Source organism: Camelina sativa, chromosome 11, assembly GCF_030686135.1.
Source record: "Camelina sativa cultivar CO46 ecotype springtype chromosome 11, ASM3068613v1".
Lineage (NCBI taxonomy): Eukaryota > Viridiplantae > Streptophyta > Magnoliopsida > Brassicales > Brassicaceae > Camelina > Camelina sativa.
In genome coordinates, this window is record NC_141890.1 from 29,079,173 (window position 1) to 29,106,453 (window position 27,281).

General features: G+C 34.6%; 3 protein-coding genes, 1 long non-coding RNA gene and 3 pseudogenes across 8 annotated transcripts; 4 read left to right on the forward strand and 3 right to left on the reverse strand.

Moving 5' to 3' along the window:
• Nucleotides 1–2,008: 2,008 nt before the first annotated feature.
• Nucleotides 2,009–4,524, forward strand: LOC104724317 (cyclic dof factor 2). 2 transcript variants are annotated; one of them, XM_087476217.1, is made up of 3 exons: nucleotides 2,016–2,379; nucleotides 2,455–2,546; nucleotides 3,097–4,524. In XM_087476217.1, the coding sequence occupies exons 1-3, from the start codon at nucleotides 2,325–2,327 to the stop codon at nucleotides 4,255–4,257; spliced, it is 1,308 nt and encodes a 435-aa protein (XP_087332343.1). In that variant the 5' UTR covers nucleotides 2,016–2,324; the 3' UTR covers nucleotides 4,258–4,524. The 2 variants fall into 2 exon arrangements, with proteins under 2 accessions (XP_010441080.1, XP_087332343.1); XM_010442778.3 differs by having other exon boundaries at nucleotides 2,009–2,546.
• Nucleotides 4,525–7,136: 2,612 nt separating this feature from the next.
• On the forward strand, nucleotides 7,137–7,965 carry LOC104724318 (putative calcium-binding protein CML46). Its single transcript, XM_010442780.3, has one exon. The coding sequence runs from the start codon at nucleotides 7,235–7,237 to the stop codon at nucleotides 7,841–7,843; it is 609 nt and encodes a 202-aa protein (XP_010441082.1). The 5' UTR covers nucleotides 7,137–7,234; the 3' UTR covers nucleotides 7,844–7,965.
• Nucleotides 7,953–10,468, reverse strand: LOC104724319 (pentatricopeptide repeat-containing protein At5g39680 pseudogene; annotated as a pseudogene). The gene has a single exon (XR_015572536.1). The product of XR_015572536.1 is annotated as a pentatricopeptide repeat-containing protein At5g39680 pseudogene (transcript).
• A 137-nt stretch (nucleotides 10,469–10,605) lies between these two features.
• Nucleotides 10,606–11,890, reverse strand: LOC147934561 (uncharacterized). Its single transcript, XR_015572537.1, has 2 exons — nucleotides 11,542–11,890; nucleotides 10,606–11,063 (listed from the first exon to the last, which is right to left on the reverse strand). It is a non-coding gene; the product is annotated as an uncharacterized LOC147934561 (long non-coding RNA).
• A 124-nt stretch (nucleotides 11,891–12,014) lies between these two features.
• Nucleotides 12,015–15,006, forward strand: LOC147934562 (uncharacterized; annotated as a pseudogene). The gene is made up of 7 exons (XR_015571368.1): nucleotides 12,015–12,076; nucleotides 13,724–13,854; nucleotides 14,060–14,135; nucleotides 14,243–14,280; nucleotides 14,401–14,494; nucleotides 14,545–14,644; nucleotides 14,745–15,006. The product of XR_015571368.1 is annotated as an uncharacterized LOC147934562 (transcript).
• Nucleotides 15,007–20,230: 5,224 nt separating this feature from the next.
• Nucleotides 20,231–20,855, reverse strand: LOC147934563 (uncharacterized). The gene is made up of 2 exons (XM_087472679.1): nucleotides 20,826–20,855; nucleotides 20,231–20,677 (listed from the first exon to the last, which is right to left on the reverse strand). Exons 1-2 carry the CDS (start codon nucleotides 20,853–20,855, stop codon nucleotides 20,231–20,233), a joined length of 477 nt encoding a protein of 158 aa, XP_087328805.1.
• Nucleotides 20,856–25,820: 4,965 nt separating this feature from the next.
• Nucleotides 25,821–26,752, forward strand: LOC147934564 (S-protein homolog 9 pseudogene; annotated as a pseudogene). Its single transcript, XR_015572927.1, has one exon. The product of XR_015572927.1 is annotated as an S-protein homolog 9 pseudogene (transcript).
• Nucleotides 26,753–27,281: the final 529 nt, after the last annotated feature.

The window sequence follows — 27,281 nt, forward strand, 5'->3', positions numbered from 1 at the left end:
CAGCCGAAGTTGAGAGGTGTTAAATAGTTAGTCCTTTTTCTATCAGCATAATTTTTTCCCAGAGGCTAATCAATTGACACTATATATGTCACAAATCCTCTCTTCTGGCTCCAATGTATTTCTACCGCTCCGGCGTTGTAACAGTTCTTATGATTTTACACAATATCTTTTTCATCAAGTGTCTCTTTAATATGAATATATAATTATGAATCTAGCCAGTTTCATTCTACAGAAAAGTTCACAACTCATTTGATAATATATACACAATGGGTTTGGAAAAGGCTAGTTAGTTCAAAATAAAATAAAAATAGTCATGTGATAGATATATGGACATCACTTTTATATTATAAAAGAAATGAAATAGAAAACTGAATAAACGTTTCTTCAGGTCGGGGGAACAACAGTAGGAAAATGATAAAATATGTTTTTTTTTTTTTTTTTTGACAACGATAAAATATGTTTTTCTTAAGAATCTTTTTTATCAGTCGTGCCTCCAAGTGGGATGATATATTATTAAATGTAAAATCGAAAGGAAAAAAAGAGACTTTATTATATATATTTGAGATTTGGGGTGGTCTGAAATAATAAAGGTGACATATATAATTATCCACATAATTGCACTTTTTTGCAATTCGAGTTGGCGTTCAAATACTTATCCACATAATTGCACTTTTCCAAAATCGACTTGGCGTTGATTAGTAACCACGACTTCTAACATCGTCTTATTACAGCCACGTATCTCCGATATGTTAAAAATATTTCTTGACCAGACAAAGGCACAAAAAGAGTGTGAAACAAAAAAAAAACTGTAGTTCCAATACTTTGTCGCTTAAAAAATATTCTCTCCTTTTTTCCAGTAAAATATTTACTATAAAGGGTGTATTAACATTTAAACAAAATTTAGATGATTTGAGTTTAGATAACAAATTTATATAATTTTGATTGAATGTAGATAAGTTGTTCTGATACCTATTGAAAATCTTTTAAATTATAACTTTTCTGTTCAATAAAAATGCGTTATGAAAATAATATTATATAAACAACATTTTCCAATTCTTATAAAAACCAGTCTAAGCCACTAATAGAGAAAAATAATTACTTCAAAAATAGTAAAAATCCAGATTGGTTTTTACTTATTTGATTTGCCGTTTGCTTTACTGATCGGAATGTAAATGAGAGGAACATTTAGGTCTAACATCTTCAAACTATTCAAAATATTATTCAATAACAATCCATGTGAATATATTTTATAAAAGTCCACAGTTGTTATAACTAATACTACTTAATTCTTTTCAAAATTAAGCATAAAATAGTCTTTTAGTTAACTATTGGACCAAATATAAACTGAATTAAAATTTAATAAGATTTTAAAAATACAAAACGGTTGATTTTCGAGGTGTTTTGTGGTCGGTGAAATGTGATGGTAGTTGTATTTGTATTTATGGTCGCGGTGAGTTCCTTCTTTTCATCACGACGATTTGCTACTAGTTTATGAGATTCATCCGATTATATTAATGTTATCAAAAAAGTTTTGTGAAAGTCTTTAGTATCTTTGTTCAAGTATACTATTTAGGTTACATGACATTTGTTTCTTTATAGATTTGTATCTTTCTATACTTTATATCTATTTTTTTGGTTCGCCGACTCATATAATTTTAATGTGTATCTCTTTTTAGTTTTCATAATAAAATTTAGTTAATAAAATAAAAAAATTACAAAACTGTAAATGGAGAAAAGGTAAAATTCAGGTGACAAAATAACAAAAAAAAAAAAAACTGTAAAATGAAGAAAAAGTAAAAGAAAAAAAGTGCTGACCAGCTTGAAAAGGGAAAAACAAAAAGAAAGCCAAAACGAGACGAAAAAGAGAGAAAAAAAAAAAGAGAAAACCTTTTAAATTGAAAAACACAAAAAAGTCAACAAAAACAAAAGTACAAAAACTTGTGGCTGAGAAGCCTCACGTGTAATGACGTGGCACTATTGGCGAATCAAAAAGGTTGCACAATTCGAAAGATCACACAAAAAAAAAAACAAAAAAGTGTAAATCTTTTTCTTTTCTATCTCTCTCTCGCAGAGACAAAATAAACAAATCCGAGAAATACTCAGACAATCACCGAATACCACAAGACTGTCCTCTCTCTCTCTCTCTCTCTCTCTCTCTCTCTCTCTCTCTCTCTCTCTCTCTCTCTCTCTCTCTCTCTCTCTCTTTCCACAAATAAAAATTGTAACTTTTTTATTTTCTTCTCGAAAAGTTTCCGCTTTTTTCTCGCTGGAGAAGAAGAAGAAGAAGAAGAAGAAGTGAGAAAAAAAAAAAAAGAATCATTGATATGGCTGATCCGGCGATTAAGCTGTTTGGGAAGACGATTCCTTTACCTGAGCTTGGTATTGTTGTTGTTGATTCTTCTTGTTCTAGCTTTACCGAGAATCATGATCAGAATCCTCTTGTTCGGTTATCAGATTCGTGTACCGGAGATGATGATGATGAAGATGAGATGGGTGATTCTGGTTCAGGTGAAGGAGGAGGAGGAGAGAGCGAGAGTGATAAAAAGGTTAGCTTTTTTTTTTTTGGATTTGTGAATCGTTTTCCTTTATTGATTTTGCTGATTACCCATGATTTGTTAAATGGAAATGATTGATGGGTTGATCTTAGATTGATCCAAATCCGTAGCTTTTTTTGGAAAAGGTTTGGTTTTGGTATGTTTATGTTGAACTAGGTTTTCACCACTTTTTGGGGATTGTAAAAAAAAATTGTAAATCTTGGATTCTCAAAAGAGTCTTTTTTTAATAAGTGTTTCGAGATCTTAATCTGTTCTGTTTCTTTCGTTGAGTCAAGTTCTTCATCTTGAATTGCTGAAGAACTTTGAGGGTTTATTCCAATCTAAACCACTTGATTAACAAATAAGCCTTTTAACTTCTCTGGTTCTGTTGATGCTTTAAACTTGATACCTGAAACCATTAGTTTCATTGTATGGGTACATAGTTTGATGCTCCTAGCTTTAGCTTCTGTTTTGTTGTTTGTTTGATTGAGATACAGGAGAACGAATTCTTTGTCTGGTTCTTATGAATATCATTGTGAATCTGTTTTTATGTTGTTCTCAGGAAATCCAGGAAGGAAAAGATAATGAGTGTCAGGAAGAGTCATTGAAGCATGAATCTAATGAGGTTACTGCGACATCGGGTGTAAATGACAAAACAGAAACAACAAAGGCTGCAAAGACGAATGAAGAGTCGTCACCGAATGAGACGGGTGGTGGTACTACTACTGCTTGCTCTCAAGAGGCGAAGTTAAAGAAACCTGACAAGATTCTGCCTTGTCCGCGATGTAACAGCATGGAAACCAAGTTCTGTTACTACAACAACTATAATGTTAACCAACCTCGTCATTTCTGCAAGAAATGTCAGAGATATTGGACAGCTGGTGGAACGATGAGGAATGTTCCGGTTGGTGCAGGGAGACGCAAGAACAAGAGTCCGGCTTCTCATTATAACCGTCATGTTAGCATAACATCTGCGGAAGCTTTGCAGAAGGTGGCGAGAACCGATCTTCAACATCCTAATGGTGCGAACCTTCTCACTTTTGGCTCTGATTCAGTACTCTGTGAGTCCATGGCTTCTGGTTTGAATCTTGCTGAGAAGTCGATGCTGAAAACACAAACCACATTACAAGAACCTAATGAAGGTTTGAAGATTACGGTTCCTTTAAACCCGCCAAATGAAGAGGCTGGAACTATCAGCCCATTGCCAAAAGTTCCATGCTTCCCTGGACCACCACCAGCTTGGCCGTATGCGTGGAACGGAGTTTCATGGACGGTTTTACCGTTTTATCCTCCACCTGCTTACTGGAGCTGCCCGGGAGTTTCACCAGGGGCATGGAACAGTTTCACCTGGATGCCGCAACCTAATTCACCATCTGGCTCCAGTCCAAATTCTCCAACACTAGGTAAACATTCACGTGACGAGAACGCTGATGAAGCTTGTGAAGAAACTGAGTCACTTGGTAGAGAGAGAAGCAAACCCGAGAGATGCTTGTGGGTTCCCAAGACGCTGAGAGTCGATGATCCAGAGGAAGCTGCTAAAAGCTCCATCTGGGAGACATTAGGGATCAAAAAAGACGAAAACGCAGACACTTTCGGAGCTTTCAGATCATCAACCAAAGAAAAAAGCAGTCTTTCTGAAGGAAAGCTTCCGGGAAGAAGACTGGAGTTGCAAGCAAATCCTGCTGCTCTTTCTAGGTCAACAAACTTCCATGAGACCTCATAAAAGGAAGTACCAAAATTAAGATGCTGATTTGATTGTTTTTTGGGTTCAGTCTTGTGTTCCAAGAAAGCAGGTGAGTCCTTTTGTACATATACTATATATAAAAATATATATACACAGGTATGTGTATATGTATAATGGTTGACATAGCGAGGGAGAAGTAGTTCTTTTTTGGGTTGCAGAGTGAAAAGTTTGTTGTATCATATATGGAAAACCCCAAAAACTGTAGTTAAATAAATCTTGCAAGAAATAACTTATTTTCCATACAAATTCGTCTTTGTTTGGTAAGCTACGAATATGCCGATCATGTCTTTGTATATATACGCTTACAGAAAATGTCAAAACAGAGCTACTACTACTTATAGGAGCCAAAGCCTTAATTAGCTCTGTATCTTGTAATGGTAGCTTTTGTTTAATGTGAGAAAGAGAGAAATAATGTAAGGAAGCTTCCTCACCGCGGTCACGATGACCAAGAAAATAACGTAACACCCACTTCTTCACTTCACAGCAAGTTAATGGTTAAAATTTGGTTGATGCATAAATGGAAAGACCCTATTGACAACATAAGCAATGTGTAGATGCGTGAAGTCTGAAGAGAAGATATTGCAAGCTGCACAAAAATATAATTTGATAAAGAACCAACACTGAATGTGAATGAATTGACAGAGTCAGCTATATATATTAGAAAATCTCATATTGACCAAAGCAACCAATGAATCAACGTTTTGATTTGATAAAATAAGCAAATTAGTATATTAATATAGAAAAGTTTGTGAAAGACGCCAAAAGAAAAAGAAAGCCGCTAGCTAGAATCGCCAGTTTCAAGGAAATTTACTAAGGAAAGATTTGCAAACTTGCAATTGTGACATTATTTCGTGTTTGCCTTATTCAAACCCCCCAAATGGTCAAATCACCCACATCTAGAATCGCCAAAAATAGGTAATAATATTAAAATAATACTAAATGCTCTTTTTAAAATTTTGAAAAATTAGTTCTGATAGAAAAATTTCAAATTAATTAAAAAAACTAGTTGAAGACATATTTACTAGGTTTATTCTAAAAATATACACCAATATTTCAATATATGATTATATACTTTATATTCAGTAATATATATATTTTTCATTATTATAATATGTTTATATATGAACAAATCTTATATATTATTTTAATAAATTTATACATAAAAAATATTCAAATATTTTGACTTTAAAAATCTAAATACATGTATCCGATAATTTCAAATCTCTATTTTTTTTGTATGGAATCTTGGTCATTTTCAATTAAAAATAAATTAATAAATCTACTCCTTATCAAGACTTATGGAACTGGAAACTACACAAAACATAAATATCAAGTCTATTTCTTATTATAAGTTCAATAGATCATCGACTAACAGATAGTCGTCCATATCCATTTTCCCTACAACCTTCAAAAGTGCTTCAAACTGTCTAATTAAGGCATGAACCCAACATGTAGAACCGTTTTCACCCTTCATATGTTATGAAAACACATCATATTTTATCAAACATGAAGTTTGAACTTTTACTCTCTTGGTTAATAATCCATTTTTGTTTACAAATTCATACTTGTCATATTTAGTTAATCAATTTGTTTTACATGTAATTCTACTGGATTATTTGAAATCAGAGTAATATATGGTACCATTTTAATGTAAAGATACAAGCCTTACAAGGGCCAAAAATGTGATTATTTATGTTTATAGGAAGTAAATAAAAGTTTTTAAATTAAATTTTCTTGATAATTATTTTCTATAAAAATAAAAAGATTAAAAATTTGTGTTAAAGGGCCCATAAAATGGTATTAGAATAACAATATTTTTTTTGGTTTTTGGTATGTTGAGAAGTTTGTTTTAAAATGTGTCTTAAGACATAAAATGTTTAATTGACACTGTTTGTCAAACAATCAAAAACCTTCTAAATCATTACATGCCAAAAATATGATGAGTGATCATTTAATCTTTAAATCATATATAATAGATAATATGTGTTCATTTTGTACAGTGAACAATAGAGAGATAACGCTTTAAATACATATTTTTAAGACTAAATACATAGTTTGTATTATATATGATTTTAAGACTAAATCACCATTCCTAAAGAGCTAATAGCTTTGTGGTTTGATGAGGAAGCAACAAGTTTATAAGTATGTATAAACAAGTCACGGATAAATGGCAAGAAAACGATTACTTTAATTGTGGAAATCAAGCTATAGGAAATTTTCATTTGCTTTTATGATTTCCTTAGTCTACGTGTGTCTCTGTCTAATTAGTCTTGGCATTTTTTTTATAAAAAATCTTTACATGTGAATATTTTCGGGTATAGAACAAAGTAAAATATCCACATATGAAATTTTGGTATAAAATTTTGCAAGACTAGTTACAGTAAGAGAATAATCTGAAGCACACGACTTGACAATTCAAATCATGAACAAAAAATATGTTGATTTGGTCTACATATAACTGATGAGAAAACAAATTATACGTTTAGAAATCATAACCCGTATTATAAGACGTACAACATAATTTTAAGCTTTACAGTTTATGTAAGGGTCACCAATCAAAACCTTAATTCTAATACCACACATTAGGTGTATATAATACAATTTAATAGTAATCTGACCAAGCTTCCCATCATATAAGTACAAAAAAACAACTCCCCCATCAATGGTGCACAAGAAATTTCCTCATAATTTATTCATATCCTTACACTAAAGTCTCTTTGTAAGTTTCCCCTTTCCCTTTCCATCTTCTTGGTCTCTTCTTCCAACTGCAACTTCCTCTCTTTTGCCTCTCCACCAAAACTCTGTCCACATTGACTTATTCATCATGTATATATATATTGATATGAAACAAACTCATATCTCCCACATCTCCTCCTTAACATTTACTACTTTGTGATTCATTCATTTGCCTAGTTTAGTTTTATTTTTATCAAAAATATAACTTTAACATCAAGTTATGACTGAGAACCAGTTATATAGCTTTATAACCATGGAGAAGAAGAGTTTACTCTCTAAATGCGATCAGTCCTCTTCTTTTTCTTTCCCTTTGTTTGGTCTGATCAACTTCTTCCTCATCAGTTTTTTCAGATGGGTTTCTTTTGCTCAGACTTTTTTCTCCTCAAGGTTATGGCCTCTTCTTCAGCACCACCAGCAATGTGTTTCCGAGAAGAAGAGCAAAGATCTCGAGTTTCAAACTTCGATCAAACGCGAAGATGACGGTCTTTTCAGAGAAGATGTAGTGATGGTGATGAAGACCTTAGGACTTGTCGCCGATCCAGGAAGCGAGGGACTTCAAAAACGATACAGTTCCGAGGAGCTTTCCAATCTGTTTGAAGAGAAAGAGCCAAGCTTGGAAGAAGTGAAACAAGCTTTTGATGTCTTTGATGAAAACAGAGATGGGTTTATCGATCCAATAGATTTGCAAAGAGTTTTGACTGTCCTTGGCTTCAAGCAAGGATCTAACCTTGAGAGTTGCAGGAGAATGATCATATCATTCGATGGAAATAAAGACGGAAGAATCGATTTCTATGGATTTGTTAAATTCATGGAGAACAACTTCTGCTGAAGTCATATTTCCGGGAGTAACAATCATCAATTTTACGCACTTCTTTACTTCATGCATTGAGATTGTCTGTTAATATTGTTGTCTCAGAACCATGTATAAATTTCTAAACTTTCGTATCAAAAGCCCCCTAAAAACCAATGAGATTGGAAATAATTGTCACAGACATGAATAATCTGCCAAAACATAGAGGCTAAGCCTAACAAAAACCGAACTGTTAAGACACTATTTACACCTACAAATTGATGATTAGAGGGATCTCAAGAAAAAAACTTATTTTATCACTACTTATGATGAGGCCGCAATAGAGAAAGCAAGAGGTCTCCGTCACACTAATCAGCTTTCGATTCAAACCTTCACCAGTAATCACAACAAGAACACTTACCATCACGGAAATGATGGAACCGATTGGAATCTCTGATAACTATGTATCGTTTTGAGACCTTCGAGATGAGCTTAATTGCAGAGTGACAATCATCACATATCCTCACGTTTTTAGTAACGTACAATGGTGAGTTCTCTGGCGTTTTCATCAGACCGTATGCTACAGCTAGCTTCTCACTATGATAAGAGAGGTGATCTTCTCTCTGTTCTTCATCTACATCATGGAAATCTCCAGCAACATCAGGCGAATACCCTAATGGCCTAATCTTTGACAAAACTTCCTTCACCTTTGCATAAATCAGATCAATCTCCGGGTGTTGGTTTTCCTCTGCAAGAAACACATGGGTTTGATTACGTATCCCTATCCAGCTTACTCCAGGCTCCTTCTTAACACCCCTTTTATTCATCAAAGAACGCACTTTCGCCACGCCTTCCCACTCCCTTGACCTGGCATGGATATTAGATAACAATATGTAAACTCCTGAATCTTTTGGATGCTTCTCAATGGCATATTCTGCTACCTGCTTTCCTAAACTGTAGTTCCGACGAACATAACAAGCATTTAACAAAGCCCTCCATGCAACAACGTCCCATTCAATTGGAGCTGTTCTCATGAAAATTTCAGCCCTCTTGAACAAGCCAGCCTTGCTCAAAAGTCCAACAATGCATGTATAATGCTGTAGATCAGGCTGAACATTAAACTGCTTCATTAGCTGGTCAAAGTAATAAAGCCCTTGCTCCACAAAACCAGTATGGCTACAAGCCTGCAAAACACCAATAAAAGTTATGCGGTTGGGACACTCTCCTGCATACATCATTCTATCAAAGGCTTCAAGCGCTTCCTTCCCCAATCCATGATGTGAGAATCCACATATCAATGTGTTCCAAGTAACAATATCCCTAAAAGCCATGCCTGAAAATGTTTTCCTTGCATCCTCAATGCTACCACTTTTAGCGTACATGTTAACCAGTGCATTCCCAATCATCAAATGGTTCCTATAACCAGATTTCAGAACAAGACCATGAATAAGATCACCTTGTTTTAGAAGCGACAGCTCTGCAATTGAGTTCAACACAATGGCAAAAGTGTACTCATTAGGTGGAACATCTTTAGTTCCCATCTTCGCAAACAGGTTCAGAACCTCCTCGAAAGACTTATCCTGGAAGTAAGCATCCATGATTGTTGTACTCAAGACAATGTTTCGAGCATGTGTATCGTCGTAAACTCTCTGTGCATAGATGACTTTACCACATTTTCCATACATATTAATGAGTGCACCACTTGCCTCAACTTCAGTGTTGAAACCAAACCGTACCATTCGGCTATGAATCTGCCGAGCCAAATCCAAATCTCTGAGATTGGAGCAGAGCCGTAAAGAAGACAAATACGTGATGTTGTCCCAAACCAAAACTTCCTTAGCCATCCTTCTCAAAACATCAGCCCCTTGTTTAAAAGCACCACGCTCTAAAGAACCACTAAGAGCCGAACTAAACACAGAAAGATCACAATAAGGAAGACCATCCAAAACTCGAAAAGCCTCTCTGGTTCCCGAACACAAAGAATACATGTAGACAAGAGTATTCCGTACATACTCATGAGAGATCAAATCACATCTAAGAAAATACCCATGTAACTGTTTACCTTCTTCAATCCTCCCGGAGGTTGAACAAGACTTTAAAACCACAGTAGCTACAAACTCATTAGGCCTCGATTCACCAGAAAATAGCATACTTTTAAACAGTTTCAAAACTTCGAAATCAAACCCAATATTCTGATAACCCTTCATCATCGTACACCAAGAAACAACATTTCTCTCAGGCATTAAATCGAACAACTTGCGTGCACGAACGTTTTCTCCGCATTTCACGTAGAGATTGATCAGGGAATTGATCTGAAACGCGTCCTCACCTCGAGACGATTGGTTCGTGACAATCAAATGAGCGTGAATCGATTCGCCAGTTCTTAGATAGCTTGAATTAGCACATACTTTCAAAAGCTCGTTAAGACGACCAATGGGGATAAGAGGATTGTTTGGTTTGGGTAACAAAGACCCGAGTTTGTTCCACTTTAACAGTCGTTGTTCGATCACTGACAAAGCGGACATGGCTTCAAAATTGCTCCTTTTGTTTTCTTCGTAAAGTAACCAGAGAGAGATTTATGAAGAAGGTGCTCACTCGTGTCTTTGACTTTGACCTATTTAACTCGTGTCTTTGAGTTTTTTTTTTTTTTTTTTGTTTTAATACATTGTCGCACTATAGGTTAACGTAGCCTTTTTGTAATTCATTTTTTTTTTTTTTTTTTTTTTTTTTTTTTTTTTTGTTTTTGTTTTGTTTTTTTTTCTGAATTTTATTGATAAACCAAAGAAGTATACAAGTTAAAATTATAAGAATCGGTAGACTACTGAATGTCCCCAGAGTCATTAGCCCAAATGGGGGAAACTACGCCTCAAAGAAACAGGGAAACTGATTAAAAAACAAACACATAAGCAAAAACTAATGAGGAACAAAAGTTTTGGAGAAAATAAAAACTGAACACTATAATTGAACAAAGGCACGAGAGACTCCCGCAAAGCTTCTCATATAGAACATTAAACGTCGGAAGCACCAATAAAGCCTGGAAGACCTCACACTGACGCCAAACCAGAAACAAACCGACAAAGAGGAAAGCAGGATACCAACGCGACCAAAGACACAAATACAACTACCCAAGCACCTCACCAGCCAGACTAGGAGAGCAAGAAGCCCTAGGGACAAAGAAAACCTTGAAACCGACTGGAGACAAGCCACGCAAGATCAACTATTCTTACACGCGGACACTCGTCGACCCAGTTTCAGCCACCTACAGACATAAAACTGGTGACGTCCTCACAAAAGAAGAACTAAAGAACAATTCCATTGCTTCAACTAAAACTTAACTCCAAAACTTCACAAGGAAACTCAAAGAGAGGCTAGTAGGTGACTCAACAACAAAATACCATCCAAACTAAAACCAAGAGCAAACCCAGAGAAACTCACAACCACAACCCAACAAGAGGACTCGAAGCAGAGGTAGTGCAAAGATCCAAGATCAAAACCAAAAACCCGATCCACATCCAACAATTCAAGCCTAAACTACCACAAAAAACCTTAAAGAAACCCATGGCCACGCCATACAAGCCCTAGAAAGACCTCTAAACAAAGGAGCCTGAAACCCAACAAACCACTATACTAATCCCACAAACAACAACTAAAGCCACCATAAAGCAAACAGGGGATATATCAAACACGCTTAACTTGGTGAGATTGAGATCGATTACGAGACAAGGAATCAAACCCACCTTCCTGTAATAAGAAACCCCTCGATTAAACACCACCGAGCATCAAAACGGATCAGATCTGGATCTTCAAAGGAAGGGAGAGACTCCACCGAAACCAACTAAAGAAGACAATCCATAGCCAGACAAAGACAGAGGCAAGAAGAAAAAACAATTAAACACAAAAGAGGCACAACGTCGGGGCTATAAAGCCATGGACGTTGGCCAAGAACAATAGCGGCGGTTGGTTTGTTTTTTGGAAAGGAGAGAGGTGTGAGAGAATTAGGTATTTTGTGAACTTCTAGTTAATTCAATTTCTTAGAAACAATTTTTTATTCTTTACATATATGAATATTAGATTTTACGACTTCCATTAAACGAATTGCTCAAAAAATTATATTTGTAATAATAGTTTACTAGAGTTTTTAGAGAGAGAGAGGCTTTCTTTTCTTTGATTGTAAACATGGCTTTTCCGTTGTTGTGTTCTTGCCGTAAACATGGCTTTCCCGTTGTTGTGTTTTTGCCGTAAACATAGCTTTCCCGTTGACGTGTTCTTGCCGTAAACATGGATTTTCCGTTGCCGTGTTTTTGCCGTCGCCTTTGTTAGACGTTGATTACTTTTTAGTTTGCTTTAAATAAAGGGGAATTGTCAGTCTTGATTTGTCTCTGTGTCTTACACAGTTTCAAGAGAGATGACAAAAGCTTCTATGTTTATACATATTACAAGTGTTTTTTTTTGTCTTAGTTAGATCTGAAGCAAAAGCTTTACTATCTTTTGGTGAATTATATCAATTTAGATTTTTGTCGATCTATGGTTGATTTGTTTATGCATATAGCGTTTGCTGGTGTTTGTCTCCGAATCTTTTCGTTGGGTAAACGGGTTACAGAAAATTCAAGGATAGTTGTAAAGTTGAAAAAAAAGAAGAAATTTCCTTCGTGATATTCAGATTCCTCATAGCCGCGACTTCAATTGTTTGGAGTTTTGATTCATCTTACAACCAGCTTTGTCGGTGAAATTTAGAAGAATCAAGTGTCGAAATTCAGATATCGACAATGATTAACTTCACCGGAAAAAGAATCTCAGACGGCCGAGGGTGTTGTCGAAAAGCTTTAGATTTCTCATCCAACACGTGTTGATGACACGTTTTGTTTGGGTGAGACCAACGGATAGATGAACTTTCTACATCGTTAAGCAATGTATCTGTATGGGCTATAATCTCTGTTGTAAACCCAAATTTTGAGGAATAAAAGACTCTGACAAAATAATAATAATAATAATAATAATTATATAGTTTACTAGAGTTTTCCAGAGATATCAAGGAGGTGTCGGTCGACACCAACCTTACCCAAGTGTTAGTGTCAATTGATGCTAGGAAGGTGTTGGTCGACACCATCCTTCAGAAATGACTTATTTTTGTTTCTTTCATGGTTTGATTGTGTTATTTGTTGTTTGTTGATTTGAATTTCAATTGCTTGTTTGTATAACCTAGTAGCTGGAAGAATTGCATCATTGCGTATTTTTGATAATACTCATGCATCAATTATTTGTTTGTGGTCCAGATAAATGCAAAGTGTGAACGCGAAATCAATGAGATGAAGAGCAGAATGTTCTAATAGCTCGTTGATGTGTTGTTGTCCGGTTTACATTAGGTTGCTAGATTGGGTCATTATAATGATGTTAGGATGATGGTTTATTGCTTCTTGATATTATTGAGTTGATTGTTACTGGTTATGTTTATTCGTTTATTAGTTATTTGATTAATGAGATTGGTTTATGTTATCCACTGAGGTGTATCTGAGTTAAGACGTTAGTGAGTATGAGATCGGATCGGTAGTGTAATATTAAATTAAAAACAAAAAATTGGGTCAGGTCGTTTCAGTATGAAATATATAATTTATATATATATTTGTGTGTGTGTATTTTATATGTGTGTGTGTGTGTATTTTATATGTGTGTGTGTGTGTATTTTTTTGGATGGTTTTTAAATTATTAATATAATATTGTTCAAAATAATGATAATAAGCAACAAGGCTTATGCCATAAATGAGTTCTGAATATAAAAAATTATTACATAAAGATAAATCTATATTAGAATTTAAAAAAAAGATAAATCTGATAATATTCAAATCTGATTATATATATATATATATATATATACACACGATGCATTGTATGAACAAAACATAAAATTAACTAAGAGTTTAGCCGGAGAAAAAATCTGACGAGAGACGCGATCGTTAGATCTTACATTACGTCAACAATGTCGCGTATGCACTGGACTAACGATCGTCATCACCTTTTTGTTGAAGCTGTTGAATTTCTTGGTGGCGAAAGAAGTAAGCGATTTTCTTTAAATCTAAAACAAAGTCAATTCCTCTGTAATAAAACAGAGTATCCCAAAATTTCGTCATTAAAATCAACTATCTCTTTCATTAAGATACCTCCCCTCTCATTATTTTTGATGATTATATATTATCCATGATCAAATTTCTCTTTATATATCGTTTTTCGATTCACTATAGTTAATATTCTTAATTGCAGAGGCAACACCTAAGAAATTTTTGAACCATATGGGTGGAAGAGACCTTACTTTATCACAAATTAAAAGCCATCTCCAGGTCTTTATGATTTATACACACATGATATGTATCCATGATATGCATCCATTTAAAAGCTATATATGCATCTATGTACTTAATTAAATATATGTGTTTACTTTCAATCGATGTATAGGAACAAGAAGTAAGGAGTATCTGTAAAAGGTAAATAACTATCATACCATTTAGAGTTAAATATGTTAGCGTTGTAACTTTGCATACGGCAATACATGCATTGATGTTCAAGATAGTGCATAGTGAATTTATTATGTTCTTTTTATGCAGAAAGGAGAATGATACGGAAAATGAATCAGAGGCCGTCTCAACAGTATCTTGAGATCTATGAATGTGTTCGAGATGCTATTCAAAATCAACAAAAGTAATTAAATTAGATTATTGCATAATCATTATTTTGTGGTAATGTGTTAGTTAACTATCTTTTTCAATTTCTTCTATGCTACAATTGGATAGTACTAAGAAGGTAATCCCAACGGAAGTATCTTGCAAGTCTCTCTATCAATCTTCAAGGGTAAATTTTACTTTTGCATTTCTTACCTTATAAAGTATTCATTTTCATCAACTTGTAAATTCGATGCGTATGAATTATATAGATGTATATTTTATGGCAGGTGGGAAAAGATGAAAACGGAGACAATAATGTCATTGCTTATGGGGATGGTGCATATGGTGAAGAAGATATGTCTCTTGAACTCACTCTTGGTCTCAAGTACTAAGAGGACTTTGGTTTCTATTTTTCTTTTCTATGCTAGCTCCCTATTTATATAATTCTTATATGGGACAAGAAATAAAAATTTGACAATATGTTATGGTAATTTTCATCCCTTATTTGGGTGAAAGATTATTTTATAAAACATTTCTGTTTTATCAATATTTCTATATTGCAAGTCTCAAGGAAACAATATAGTAGTTTCAAACCAATTATTCGTTAACCAGTTTCAAACCAATTATAAGCTTTTGAATGGTACAAACAAAGTGTTTGCTTAATGGTTATGAAGAATATGTGCAAAGGAACAAACTTAAAACAAAAAAAGATTGTTTTGGGTCAAATCTAATTCAAGTTTGAAAAGATTTGGTTGGACTCAATCTTTTTATAGGTATATTATTTAAAGAAATATATTTTCCTGTTTGACTAAAACAAAAAATATATTTTCCTTCTTTATATATATGACATCCCGGTTTCAGAGACATGCAAAAATGTTTAAAAGAATTGATTTGGCCACATATGTCACCAAAGTGCACTTATCTTTTCGGTCAAGGGTCCTGAGAGAACTCTAGAGTTAAACGTGCTTGAGTTGGAGTAGTCTCAGAATGGGTGACCTTGCGGGAAGTGATTGTCGGAACTGTGCAAGTGAGGACAAAACACAGGGAAAGATCATGTGGTGATTTCTAGGGACGGTAACAAATCTTTAAAACCTCCCGGACGTAACAAACCGACGGTCAAATATAGATGAGCTCATGGGCCTAGTGAGAGGATGTGGGGCTCATTAAGGAAGATGGACCCATGTAATGGGATTGGACATGAGACCCATTGAGAGGTGGCTGTTAGGACGTTATAATATAATATTTTCATGTTTGACTATATATATATGTTTGGACAATTCCTTCTTTGTATAATATTTGTTAACAAAAAAAAAACTTCCATATATTATGTAATCCCTGTTTTAAAAATCGGCCTAGGAGACCGTGTAATCGTCGGTTACATGGTCGGTGACAAGAAACCGCCGCGAGTTCACCATAATCGGCCAGATAATCAGATTTTTCAAAAAAAAAAATTGAGTTTCTTTAAACTCTAAGTATAATTTTCTTTATGGATCTATCAGATGAGGACTGAAAGTCTGAAACTATAAGAATAAAAAGTTTGAATGACTAACAGTTGCCAAAAAAAATGAAGAGGCAGCTTAAATTAGGGTTTACAAATCGACAATCATAAGGTTGAAGATAAGGTTATTCTAGTTATTTTACTACATTAAAGAAGAATATTGTAAAAAAAAAACAAAATGGTCACAACCGAGCTTGAACTCGAGATACTTGGGCTCTTATGACAAGGGAAAACCGCTGAACCACTCTTAAATCGTTGCAATACCTTACATATTTAATATATTATAGATAAAATTCATAAAACTAGTTCCTGGTTAATCACCAATTAAAACCCGAATTTCCGATTAATCGCTAGACCGTCCTTTACCGTCCGAATAATGCCTAGCGATTTTTAAAACAGGGGATGTAACTATAATTAGAATTGATACTTTATCTTATTGGCTGGACAAGATTTCTTATCCTCTCTCTATTGGGGTATATAAGATATTTATTCTTAAATTATACTATTTATCTCTCTTTTTCTTTTGACCGTATTATTTATCTCTTCAAAAATTTAAGTTTATTATTTTATTACTTTTATAAAATAAAACCAGTACTAGTCAAAACAACAATCTATAGCTTGAAGAAATATTTCAATTGGCTAAGGCTAACCATCTATTTCCGGTTTACAAAATAATAACACTGTCATTATTTCCCGGTTTTATGGCCAAGACTTCTCCGATTGTTACCGCTTTGGTTTATACAATACTACATTTATAATCCACGCGTTACGCAGGACTATAATTTTTTATTATTAATACGATCCATTGAATAAAATTATAATTATTCAATATTAAAAATAGAAATCTATACAAATGTTAAAGTTATTTTATTAATAGATATATAATTTATCTATTTTGTTTAACATTTTTTCACAATTAAATTTTTCTTTTTTTTCGGTATACACTTGTTATCTCTTACATCTACTCACTTTTCACATTTTATTATCTCATTATAATATATTGATTATGAAGACATATCATCACTATTTTTCATCTTTTTTGTCTTCCAGTACTCTATTCTATTGTTTTTATCGGTAGAGTGATCATTACTTACTAATATAGACGTAAAAAATGTTAGAAAATATACCCATCTTTTATTGCGAAGTTTCTTTAACAATGTTGTACTATACTTAAATTTTGCTTTCTAGTAATGAATCTCATAATTGGATTTGTTTCTATCCGTAAAATATCATATTATAACATCAAATATTACATTTTATTTTACCTGTTTGACAAAAGAAAAATTATGTTCAAATATATAATTTTTGCTACTTTTTTTTTTGGTCAAACAAGATCTTCATTCAAATTAAAACCTCAAAATAGGACACTTCATACAATTTGAAGCAAAGACAATACAATGGGAAACGAAAAGATAAGGGATCCATGAGCTTTCCAAGGTGATGCTCAACTTTGAAAGACTTGCATTCTTTGAAAAATCTTTTGGGACCAAAGTGGATTCGAACATGAAGATATGCTTCTCGACATCCTCGACCAAGGAATGGTCATAAACGGCTCGCGCAAGAAATGCATAAGAGCTTTTGAAAAAGTGTTCCTGGTGCAGGGCGGAAGCTATAAGCGGAAGAGAACAAGCTTTGTTTCATAAGTGATGTAACAAAGCTTGAGAAAAGTGGTGAGACAATGCTCTGTTTTTGTAACGATGGAACAGAGCAAGAAGAAGATGGTGGAGACCTGAGGGGGAAACGTGAAGATGGAGTTGGGTAAGGTCGAGATCGGTTAAAAGAATCGATATCGACAAGGTTGCAAGACCTCCTTGCAGGGCTTTAACACAAAGCTCTTTCGGTTTCTTTTCCTTTATAAATTTTCAAAGCCAAAGATGATATTACAATGGAGTCTCGATCCCTATTAATAGAGAAATAGATGATCTTAAACAAACCCTATTCCTAATCGTAAAGGTAAGATAATATCTTGATAATAAAATAAATAGAAAATCAACTAAATCCTAATAGCTTGATGGGCAAGAAACAAACGAGACCAAGCCCATCAATGAATGACGGTTGCGCTGCATCAGTTCCACTGATGGGACACATGTAGGGTTCCTCGCCATCAAGAGAAGGTTCACAAGCATTGGATCAATGTCCTTCATACTTTCACAAACAAATCTCAAGGCCCTAGATGAAGCTACGACCGAGAAACACAAACAATGAATGAAAAACTGTAACAAAGCAGGTGGGTCCTCCCTCACATGAAACCAAAGGCCATGGAGGTTAAGCAATTCCACACAAAGCTTGTAGTCAGCTTGACATTGAGATAAGAGATCAGACCCGAGCTTCAGTGCTTTAGGCGAGTGGTTAGACAAGGGGCTGGGGGATTGAAAGGGGGCGTGATACAAAGTTTCCATCTGAACTTGACAAGAGTATATGTCTAGCCATCCTATAAGGTTTTTTGTTATGCTAACGTGGTGTTATGCACCAGTCAAAACAGAGACATAAAGGCCTAAAGGGATTGAGGTGAATAGAATTTTCGGCAATCTAAGACACATTGAGATCAGAGTTGAATCAGCTAGGGGGAAGAGGTGGTTGAATTCATCATATGGGGTTAAGGGGCAGTGGTAAATGGACAGATTTCTAAAGCCCCCATTACATACCCAACAAGAGCAATTCAAAGGAAAGTAAACAACAAATTTCAAGCAAAAACTCCCATACCACAAATCCCTAAGAGACACATCCAGGAAACGCAAGAGAAAGAGTTTTATATCGGACCTGTGCTTTTATGTGTTTGAGATTTGGAGGCTGATGGACTTAGACCTTATAATTAGAGTTGGACCGAAGTTAGGAACATGGCCGTTAAGGGAAACCCTAATTTCTCTGTTACTGGCCAAATCGGTTGGTGAGATAGGCGGCTGCCCGAGAACGGTGGTGGAGGGATTTGCATCACCTCCGATGAATGATAGCTCGACGGGAACAGACGGTGGTCGGGGTCCGAGTTCTGGGAGGAGCTCCAAAGCTTCATTTCTTTTTTAGTCATCGTTAAGAGCAAAGAGTTCATCAGATCCCTCATTCCTCTTTTGACGCTTTGAATTCCAGATCTGACCGGAGACGAAGCAATTGGAGACATGGTACTTGACAAGGTTCGAAACATATGACAACGGTTGCAAAAATTAGAGAAAAGCTTCAAAGGGTTAAAACTAAAGGAAGGAAATCTGAATCGAGGAAGAAGAGGGTAAAAGGGATTCCGACGCCGGCGAGCAGCTGCTACATCGGCGCTGGAAAGCTTGTTCGAGTGAAGTCTCTCGATGATCGTCCCTGAGAGGTTTTTGCTTTTAGTGAACAGTTATCCTTGATAAAATATGTATAGCTTACTATGTTTCTATATAATGTTATTTATTTTGATTCTCCTAAATCTATAAACTCATAAAAATTACTCTAAGTTTTAAATGTCTGTATTTATAAAACCTTTCATCTTATTTTTGGTTTATATTTTAGTTTAAATTATTGTAAATTACTGTTTTAATAGTAATAAAAATATTACAAAAATAAATGAATTAATTGATGCATTAACTTTAGATTTTATGTTTTATTTTGATAATGTGGATTATATTGTTAATATTGAAAATAAGAAGTGATGAGATCGAGTAAGGAGAAGAGAGAAAAGTTAATTTTATATGTATTATAGATACATCAAATCATATATGGTGGTGAGCTACTGATTCTCATCTGGTGGAATAGTCGCAATGTTGATTTAGTCATGGATCATTTATCTCTAAATGCATATTCATTTACGTCACATGAATATGAGTGGTCAAATGGATATGAGTTCTTGCTTTCGTTACATTTGAATACTTGGAAAGAAGATATATATGTGGATTGCAACTTCTCTTCTTAGATTAATCTTTAATCCTTGCTCTAATTCAAAATAAATAGCGAATACAATTAATCATCATAAAAATTTACTACAATTTCTGAAAATAGCAATCCAGATAACTTAGCAACTCCGTTGATTCCACACGGCCAAAGGTCACTAGATATCATTCTCAAATTCTGTTTTCGGTTTGTGAAAGAGACCTTTTCTTTTCTTGAAAGTAAACAGTTTTGTTAAAAGTATATTACATATAGTAAGCACATAAAATTTTCAACAAAAAGTTGAGAAATTTAGGCTTTTCTGATTTAGAGACATTAATTGAAATATGTAAATATAATTTTTTTTTTTTTTTTGGTAAAAGGTTAAGATTTATTACCAATTTTCTGTTTTTTTTTTGCACAAAAATAAAGAAGAAACTAAAAGGGGAAACTTATACAACCAAAGTAAGAAGCTAAAAGGGAGGAAGAAGAAGCTGTAGCTCCAGGTAGAGAGAGCAGACGATCACGGATTGTAAGATCAATCCCGGCTTGAACCACTGGAAACGATGATGTAGCATTGGTGAAGAGCCTGACATTCTTTTCGCGCCAAATAAGGTAACAGGAGACCTGGAGAACGAGCTTGATGTGGGTTGCAGCATTGGTAGACGTTGGTTGTACCACTTGAAGGATCCAGGTGGAGATAGAACTTAAACCCGATGGAGGGGATGGAATGATTATGCCTGCAAAAGCTCGCCAAACCTCAGACGAGTAAGCACATTGGAAGAAAAGATGATCATGACTTTCAATCCCATTAGAACAGAGCACGCAGCTTGGAGGGACGTTGATCCCCCAATTCTGCAGCCTGTCTTTGGTAGGCAACCTTCCCTGGAACGCAAGCCACGTTATAAAAGAGTAACGCAACACTACTTCCTTAAACCATACTGTCTTACTCCATATCAGCCCCTTTTTCATCATTTGGTGGAGAGATAGATGTGAGAATTGCCATGAAAGATTGTTTAAAATCAGATCTTACAGCAGGCATCCTCCATTCTCCATTACGCATTGTCTCTAATACTACAACGTTCCTCCTTACCCTCAGATGTCTTGGCCAATTTCCTTGAATAAAATCCGCCAAAGGGCCAAGTTCGCACCAGTTATCGTACCAGAAAGAAGCGGTTCATCCGTCTCCAATCTCACAGCGCATAAACTCCTTTAGGCGAGGCTTGAGTTGCAGCATACACTTCACAGTTCGAGAGAGCCTTTGGTTGTCCTCCAAAAGCCAGAAGCTCTTCCTGTGAAAGCCAGAAGCCAAAAGCCAGAAGCTCTTCATATAGTTATATACTGATTAAGAGAATTTGAAGCTTATTCCTTTAGATTCGGTTTTCTGATGCAGCCTTACAAATAAGAAGTATAAAAGAGAGTGAAAAAAGCTTATTAGGTTTATGTTATTGCGTCAATGATTCAATTCTTAATTAATTTAGAAACTACAATTCATTGCTCTATCAAAGTAATTTTTAGCATTTGATGATGACACTGCTGATTGTTCCCTCAACTTTGATCAATGAAACACCTAACAATCATAGGCTATTTGTAATAACATTTCCTAGAAGAATTGGGAGATGAGAGCAACAAAGATTGTGGAGAAAGAAAAAAAGAGTATGTTTAAAGAAGATTCAAGGTTGAATATTGTTATAGATGAATGTGAATGATGGGAAATGAAAGTGTTTGTATAGTGTTTTTCACTCTCTATCTCCCTATTTGTTTGTTATTTGTATGGATGTTCTGTCAAAGCTTTTAGACTCCACTGCTAGTGCAGGCCGGTTTGGTTACCATCCGCGGTGTAAAGCTCTTAATCTGACACACTTAAGCTTCGCTGATGATCTCATGGTCCTATCTGATGGGAAGCCACGGTCCATTCAGGGGATTGTGTTCATTTTCGATCAGTTTGCTAAGATTTCGGGCCTCAAGATCAGTATGGAAAAATGGACAGTATATCTTGCGGGTGTGACTGATGAGGACCGTCACTTGATAGAGAATCAGTTCGCTTTTGTGGTGGGAGAGCTGCCTGTTCGATATTTGGGTTTGCCTCTACTCACTAAAGGATTTACTACCGCTGATTATACCCCTCTTCTGGAACAGATACGCAAGCGTATTGGTTCTTGGATGTCTAGATACCTCTCATTTGCAGGCCGTTTTAATTTGGTTAGCTCGGTTTTATGGAGCTTTGCAACTTCTGGTTAAGTGCTTTTCGACTACCTCGAGCCTGTCTTCGAGAGGTGGACAAAATTTGCTCTGCTTATTTGTGGTCGGGGGCTGATTTAAATCCTAAAAAAGCTAAGATGCAGTGGGATGTTGTGTGCAAGCCACGGCAGGTGGGAGGGCTTGGTCTTCGTAGTTTAAAGGAGGCAAACGATGTGTGCTGTCTTAAGTTGGTTTGGCGGATACTCTCTCGCGGAAACTCCTTATGGGTACAGTGGGTGGATCGTTATTTATTGAAGGGGAGATCGTTATGGTTGGTTAAAGAAAACACAGGAGTGGGCTCATGGATATGGCGAAAGATCCTGAAATATAGAGAGGTTGCTACTACGCTGTGTACGGTGGAGGTGGGAAATGGGCAGCTGGCCTCTTTTTGGTTTGATAATTGGTCATCTTTAGGCCGGTTAGTGGATGTGGCTGGAGCTAGGGGAGCTGTAGACTTGGGGATTGGGCGCACAATGATAGTAGCAGAGGCTTGGTCTGCTAGGCGTAGGAGAAGACCTCGTCTCCCGCACCTCCTCTCCATCGAGGATGTATTATGCTCGCAGTACCAACGCAAAACAGAGGTGGCTGATTTGTTTTTGTGGAAAGGGAAGGCGGGTAACTTGAAAGCGGAATTTTCTACAGCAGACACTTGGAATCATACTCGGCGCACTTCTGCAGAGGTTTCCTGGTACCAAGCGGTTTGGTTTCCTCATGCTACTCCAAAGTTTACTTTTTGTACCTGGTTAGCAGTTCATGATAAATTGGCGACAGGGGATCGAATGCTGCGGTGGAATATTGGAGCTACGGGGACCTGTGTGTTTTGTCAACAAAGTCTAGAAACTAGGTCGCATCTGTTCTTCTCTTGCATGTTTACTTCAGAAGTGTGGAACGCGACGGCTAAGGGGGTGTTTCGTACACGATACACTACTGACTGGCACCAACTACTCACTTTCTTAGCAGACAATTACCTAGATCGGTTGGACAGGTTTTTCACTCGATACACCTTTCAGCTAGCGATTTATACCATCTGTCGGAAAAGGAACGGAAGACGCCATGGTCAGCACCCCAATAACCCGGAGCAGTTAATCAAGTGGATCGACCGCCAAGTCCGAGATCAGATTTTGGCTATTCAACGACAAGGGGATAGGTGGTTCGATAATGGGCTTCAAGTTTGGTTTCAATCTCGAATATAAGACTGGTTTCTATTCTCCTCTAATGTAATCTCTATAAGATTGTTCAAACACCCGCTGCACTAGTTGTAAACACGCTAATTTTTTTTGAATATAATTTAACATTAGATTCAAAAAAAAAAAAAGAAATGAAAGTGTTTGCTCAAAATTAATTTCGAATCAAAAATCGAGATTTCACAAGCAAACCAAGACATATTCTTTCTTGTATCGGCTTGTCTGTCTTGGTCGGTTGAGAAAACTCAATATTTGCATTGGTTACTAGTGTAGACAACCAATCTTTCCAATCATCACATTCATCCCCAACAATCTTTAGTCTTGAATCATCTTTAATCTATATTTCGTGTTTTCAGATCCTTTAATCATCTTTAATCATCTTCTGTCGCTTTTGTCTTCAGATCCTTCTCAGAAAAGTTACCACAAACAATTAGAACTATAAACTATGGTGACAGATCTAGAGAGCAAGAGAGATGATAGATGATAGTTTCTAATGCAACTTCTTTGTATAAGGTGACACAACTGTATTTAATTATATTGAATTTGTATGTAAAGAAAAATGAGTAGAAAATCTTACTACAACTACACCAATTTATCATATATATATTTATAAGCTTATGTGTTTTGGATTCTCTTTAACTTTTTATTACCTTATATTTTTTTGAATTACCGTTAATTTCGCGCAAAATCCTGTTGGCATTGTAAGTTTGAATCTTTAAAATATATATTTCTATACATTGTCTAGTTAGCAATTTTAAGACATTTTTATTTGATTTAGCTAATAATATAAATATCTCTAATTAATTGTTATTAATATTCTAGATATATTTATAAAAGGTAGACTATTATAATTATTACATGTTTTATAGTTTTGTAGATCTAAAAAGTTATTAGTCAATTTATTTATACTTCAAGATTTCACATCTTTCTTAAAGTTGTAGATATATATAGAAAATATCACCCCAACTTTTAATACAAATAAAACAATACCTTTTTATACATTGCATAGTCAACTATATTTTCAAATTTTTGACTAGATTAAGAAATCTCAGAATACAGTTGAATTAATTGACGAATTTTATACTCTATTTGAGTGTGTAATTAAATAATTTTATAAAATTTGAATACTATAATTTAAATACAAAAATATCTACTTTCAGACCATGATTATTGTCAATACATTAAAGAGAAAATCCAAAAGCAGTCAACAGTTGATTTATTTTTGTTACTATCAGTAATTATGGTTTGTATATAAAGAAAAATAGCACCTCGGAACTTCTAACACAATGAATATATTAAAACTTAATAAATTACTATATATATAAAAATATATTTTTTATATATTTCATAGTCAACTACATTTAAAATTTTGACTTGATTGAGATTTCTCATGATATACTTGAATTTTTTAACTGATTAAAATATCTACCTTGGAAGAATACATATGAATTTTCTAATAATTGAATCCATCTATTTGATGGACCGGAAGTGGAGAAAGAATATGATAGAAAGATTTGAGGTGTTAAGATTATTACTATTACAATAAAACCTCTACAGTTAAATACTGGATAAATTAATAATTTATATGGTCCCAAATTAGATCATGGTAATTTATGACACAATTAGTTAAAAATAAGATAATTTTTTTTTAAAACCTAAGGTAAATATATGGTTCCATCAATACTATAAATTAGTAATCGTATAAAATTATCCAAATATATATATATATATATATATATATATATATATATATATATATATTTATTTATTATATGTAAGAAAATATAGTGAAATATGTCTCTTGTGTTGTTTGTTTTTCTAAACTATAATTTTCATTAATTCTTGATAGAATTTATATCTAATATGTTTACTATATCAAAAAAAATTATGACATATTTTGGTTTTAGTTTGGTTTGATATTGTTGCAATTTTGGTGGTTTCAATTTGGTTCTGCTTTGGAATCAAGATAGAACGATAAAATAAAATGGACACTAAAATGAAAGTGTCATTATTATCTTACAATAATGTAAAACGGTGGACAAACACAAACTGTGAGCATACATGGAGAACAGAAAACCAAGTCTAAAACAGAAGCTGCATGGAGAACCCAAATCTTCCTTGTGAGGATTGTCCTCTTTGCGTTCCTCTCCATCCCTCCTTAAGGAAAGTTTCTATTGAAAGATTCTGACTGGTTGTTGAATATATTTTATTCTTAACAATTTATAAACTCTGAAAAATCATCGATAAAATTAATTTGGATCTTGTTGCGTACTTGAATGTATTTTATTCTTAACAAATTATGCAAATTGAATTTATTAATTTATGAGTTTCCTAGATTCTGTAAACAAAAAATATTGAACATTAATTAATGTTAAAAAATTCCAAAAGAAAAAAATATATAGAATTAGTTAAAATTCATACAGGATAATTATAAACAACAAATTTAATCATAGTATATACATCCACTTGATTGTGGTAAGAAAACAATTTCAAGTGTTTCACTTCCACCAGTTACGTGTTTATATTCTTTATTTGACGTTTATAAAGTCAAAAGCTATAGAGAAATAACATTTTCTCAGCTTCAGAGAAGAAGATCCACACAAAAACATGAGTAGCTCTAGTTCTCCTCAGCTTCACAGTGTTTTCGTCTATGGCAGCTTTCAAGAGCCTGTTGTTATCGACGTCATGCTTAACCGTACTCCTGAGATAGTCTCTGCAACACTCCTTGGCTTGTAAGTTGTACCTACCTATCTACCTACCTACGTACCTACCTCTCTCTCTCTGTGTATCGATCTAAGATCTAATGGATACGAAGGACCAAAACTTAATGAATAACCATGTAACACACTTGTAAAAAAAGAACATTGTCCCTCTTTCTTATATACATATTACTTCTAAATTCTAAAGAAGTATAGAAGGAAGGCCAATTCAAAAAGTCACACAATGAATCGTCTCTTGTGTTTTTTGCTCTTTATTGGATTGTGTGTAGGATTGAGTGACGCAAAATTTAAATGGCCGAAGAAAAGCACCTTATTCTTCAAGAGTTCCCTTGGTCAAAACAACGTCTTGAAGATTCATTGTTTATCAGTCGACGACGATCTAGGCTTCCATTTCTTGCGTACCAGAGAAACCTACGCTTTTAGTTTCTATGAAAGTTTTTTGATAACATCATTTGATTGTTACTTGTGGCAAGGACCTCATTACAAGTTTCATGCAGAGTTTGAGGCATATGCAGGTGGTGGTATCATAATTCATTCTAAAAAAAACTTCTGGGATGCTAGAGAAGATGGAATCTATTTCACACATGACAAAGAAATGCCTAAATCTATACTATTAATTGGGGAGTACAAAAGCAGAAAAAAAAAACTTTACAAAAAATTACATATATTGCCCCTACGGATTAAACAAGGAAGAAGAGAAAATAAAAAATTTTAAGGGCAACAAAGTCATTATATTTGGAGATGGGACGCGGTTCCTTATTGTTTGGTATTATTTCATTCGGATCGTAGATATATTAGATGTATATCCAAACACTATTTTCTTCTTAAACCTATATGAGAAATCAAATCCAAACGACATCAAAATCCACAAGTACTAGAAAAATGGCAACTAATAATATGCAATCCCTAATGATCCTCTTCCGAATCTAATCAATCATCAAAATGATATCAAAACATTAACTGCAAATATTTACAGTTAATCAAAAATATTCTCTTTTCAAACAATCACAACAACCATTTCGAATTGATTACCTTTTGTTCTTCGTAATTTACTAGCTTATATCAATCTTCAGAACTAAAAAGAGAAACAGTTGGATTGAATCCCGGTTCTTACTATGGTATATCGTATCAACCCCAAAATCAAATCAAAAACAGAATATCTTATATTCATTACATCGAATATTCTACCTTTCAACCAAACCCAAATTCAAACGCTATAGAAACCATAGAATACATTGGAAATCTTAAAACTCATCAAACATACTAACAAAGATAATAGAATTCACCTTGGTATAAGCCACCGATGGTTTCACACATGTTTCCGAGCACAAGGCATGGAAGATA

Bases quoted from the DNA above. Each gene is read 5' to 3' on its own strand.
- LOC104724317 (XM_010442778.3), top strand. From the start codon at position 2,325: ATGGCTGATCCGGCGATTAAGCTGTTTGGGAAGACGATTCCTTTACCT. The intron at 2,547-3,096 runs GTTAGCTTTTTT...TGTTGTTCTCAG, and splicing joins AGAGCGAGAGTGATAAAAAG to GAAATCCAGGAAGGAAAAGA.
- LOC104724318 (XM_010442780.3), top strand. From the start codon at position 7,235: ATGACTGAGAACCAGTTATATAGCTTTATAACCATGGAGAAGAAGAGT.
- LOC147934563 (XM_087472679.1), bottom strand. From the start codon at position 20,855: ATGCGTAATGGAGAATGGAGGATGCCTGCT. The intron at 20,678-20,825 runs GTAAGATCTGAT...CTTGCGTTCCAG, and splicing joins GAGAATGGAGGATGCCTGCT to GGAAGGTTGCCTACCAAAGA.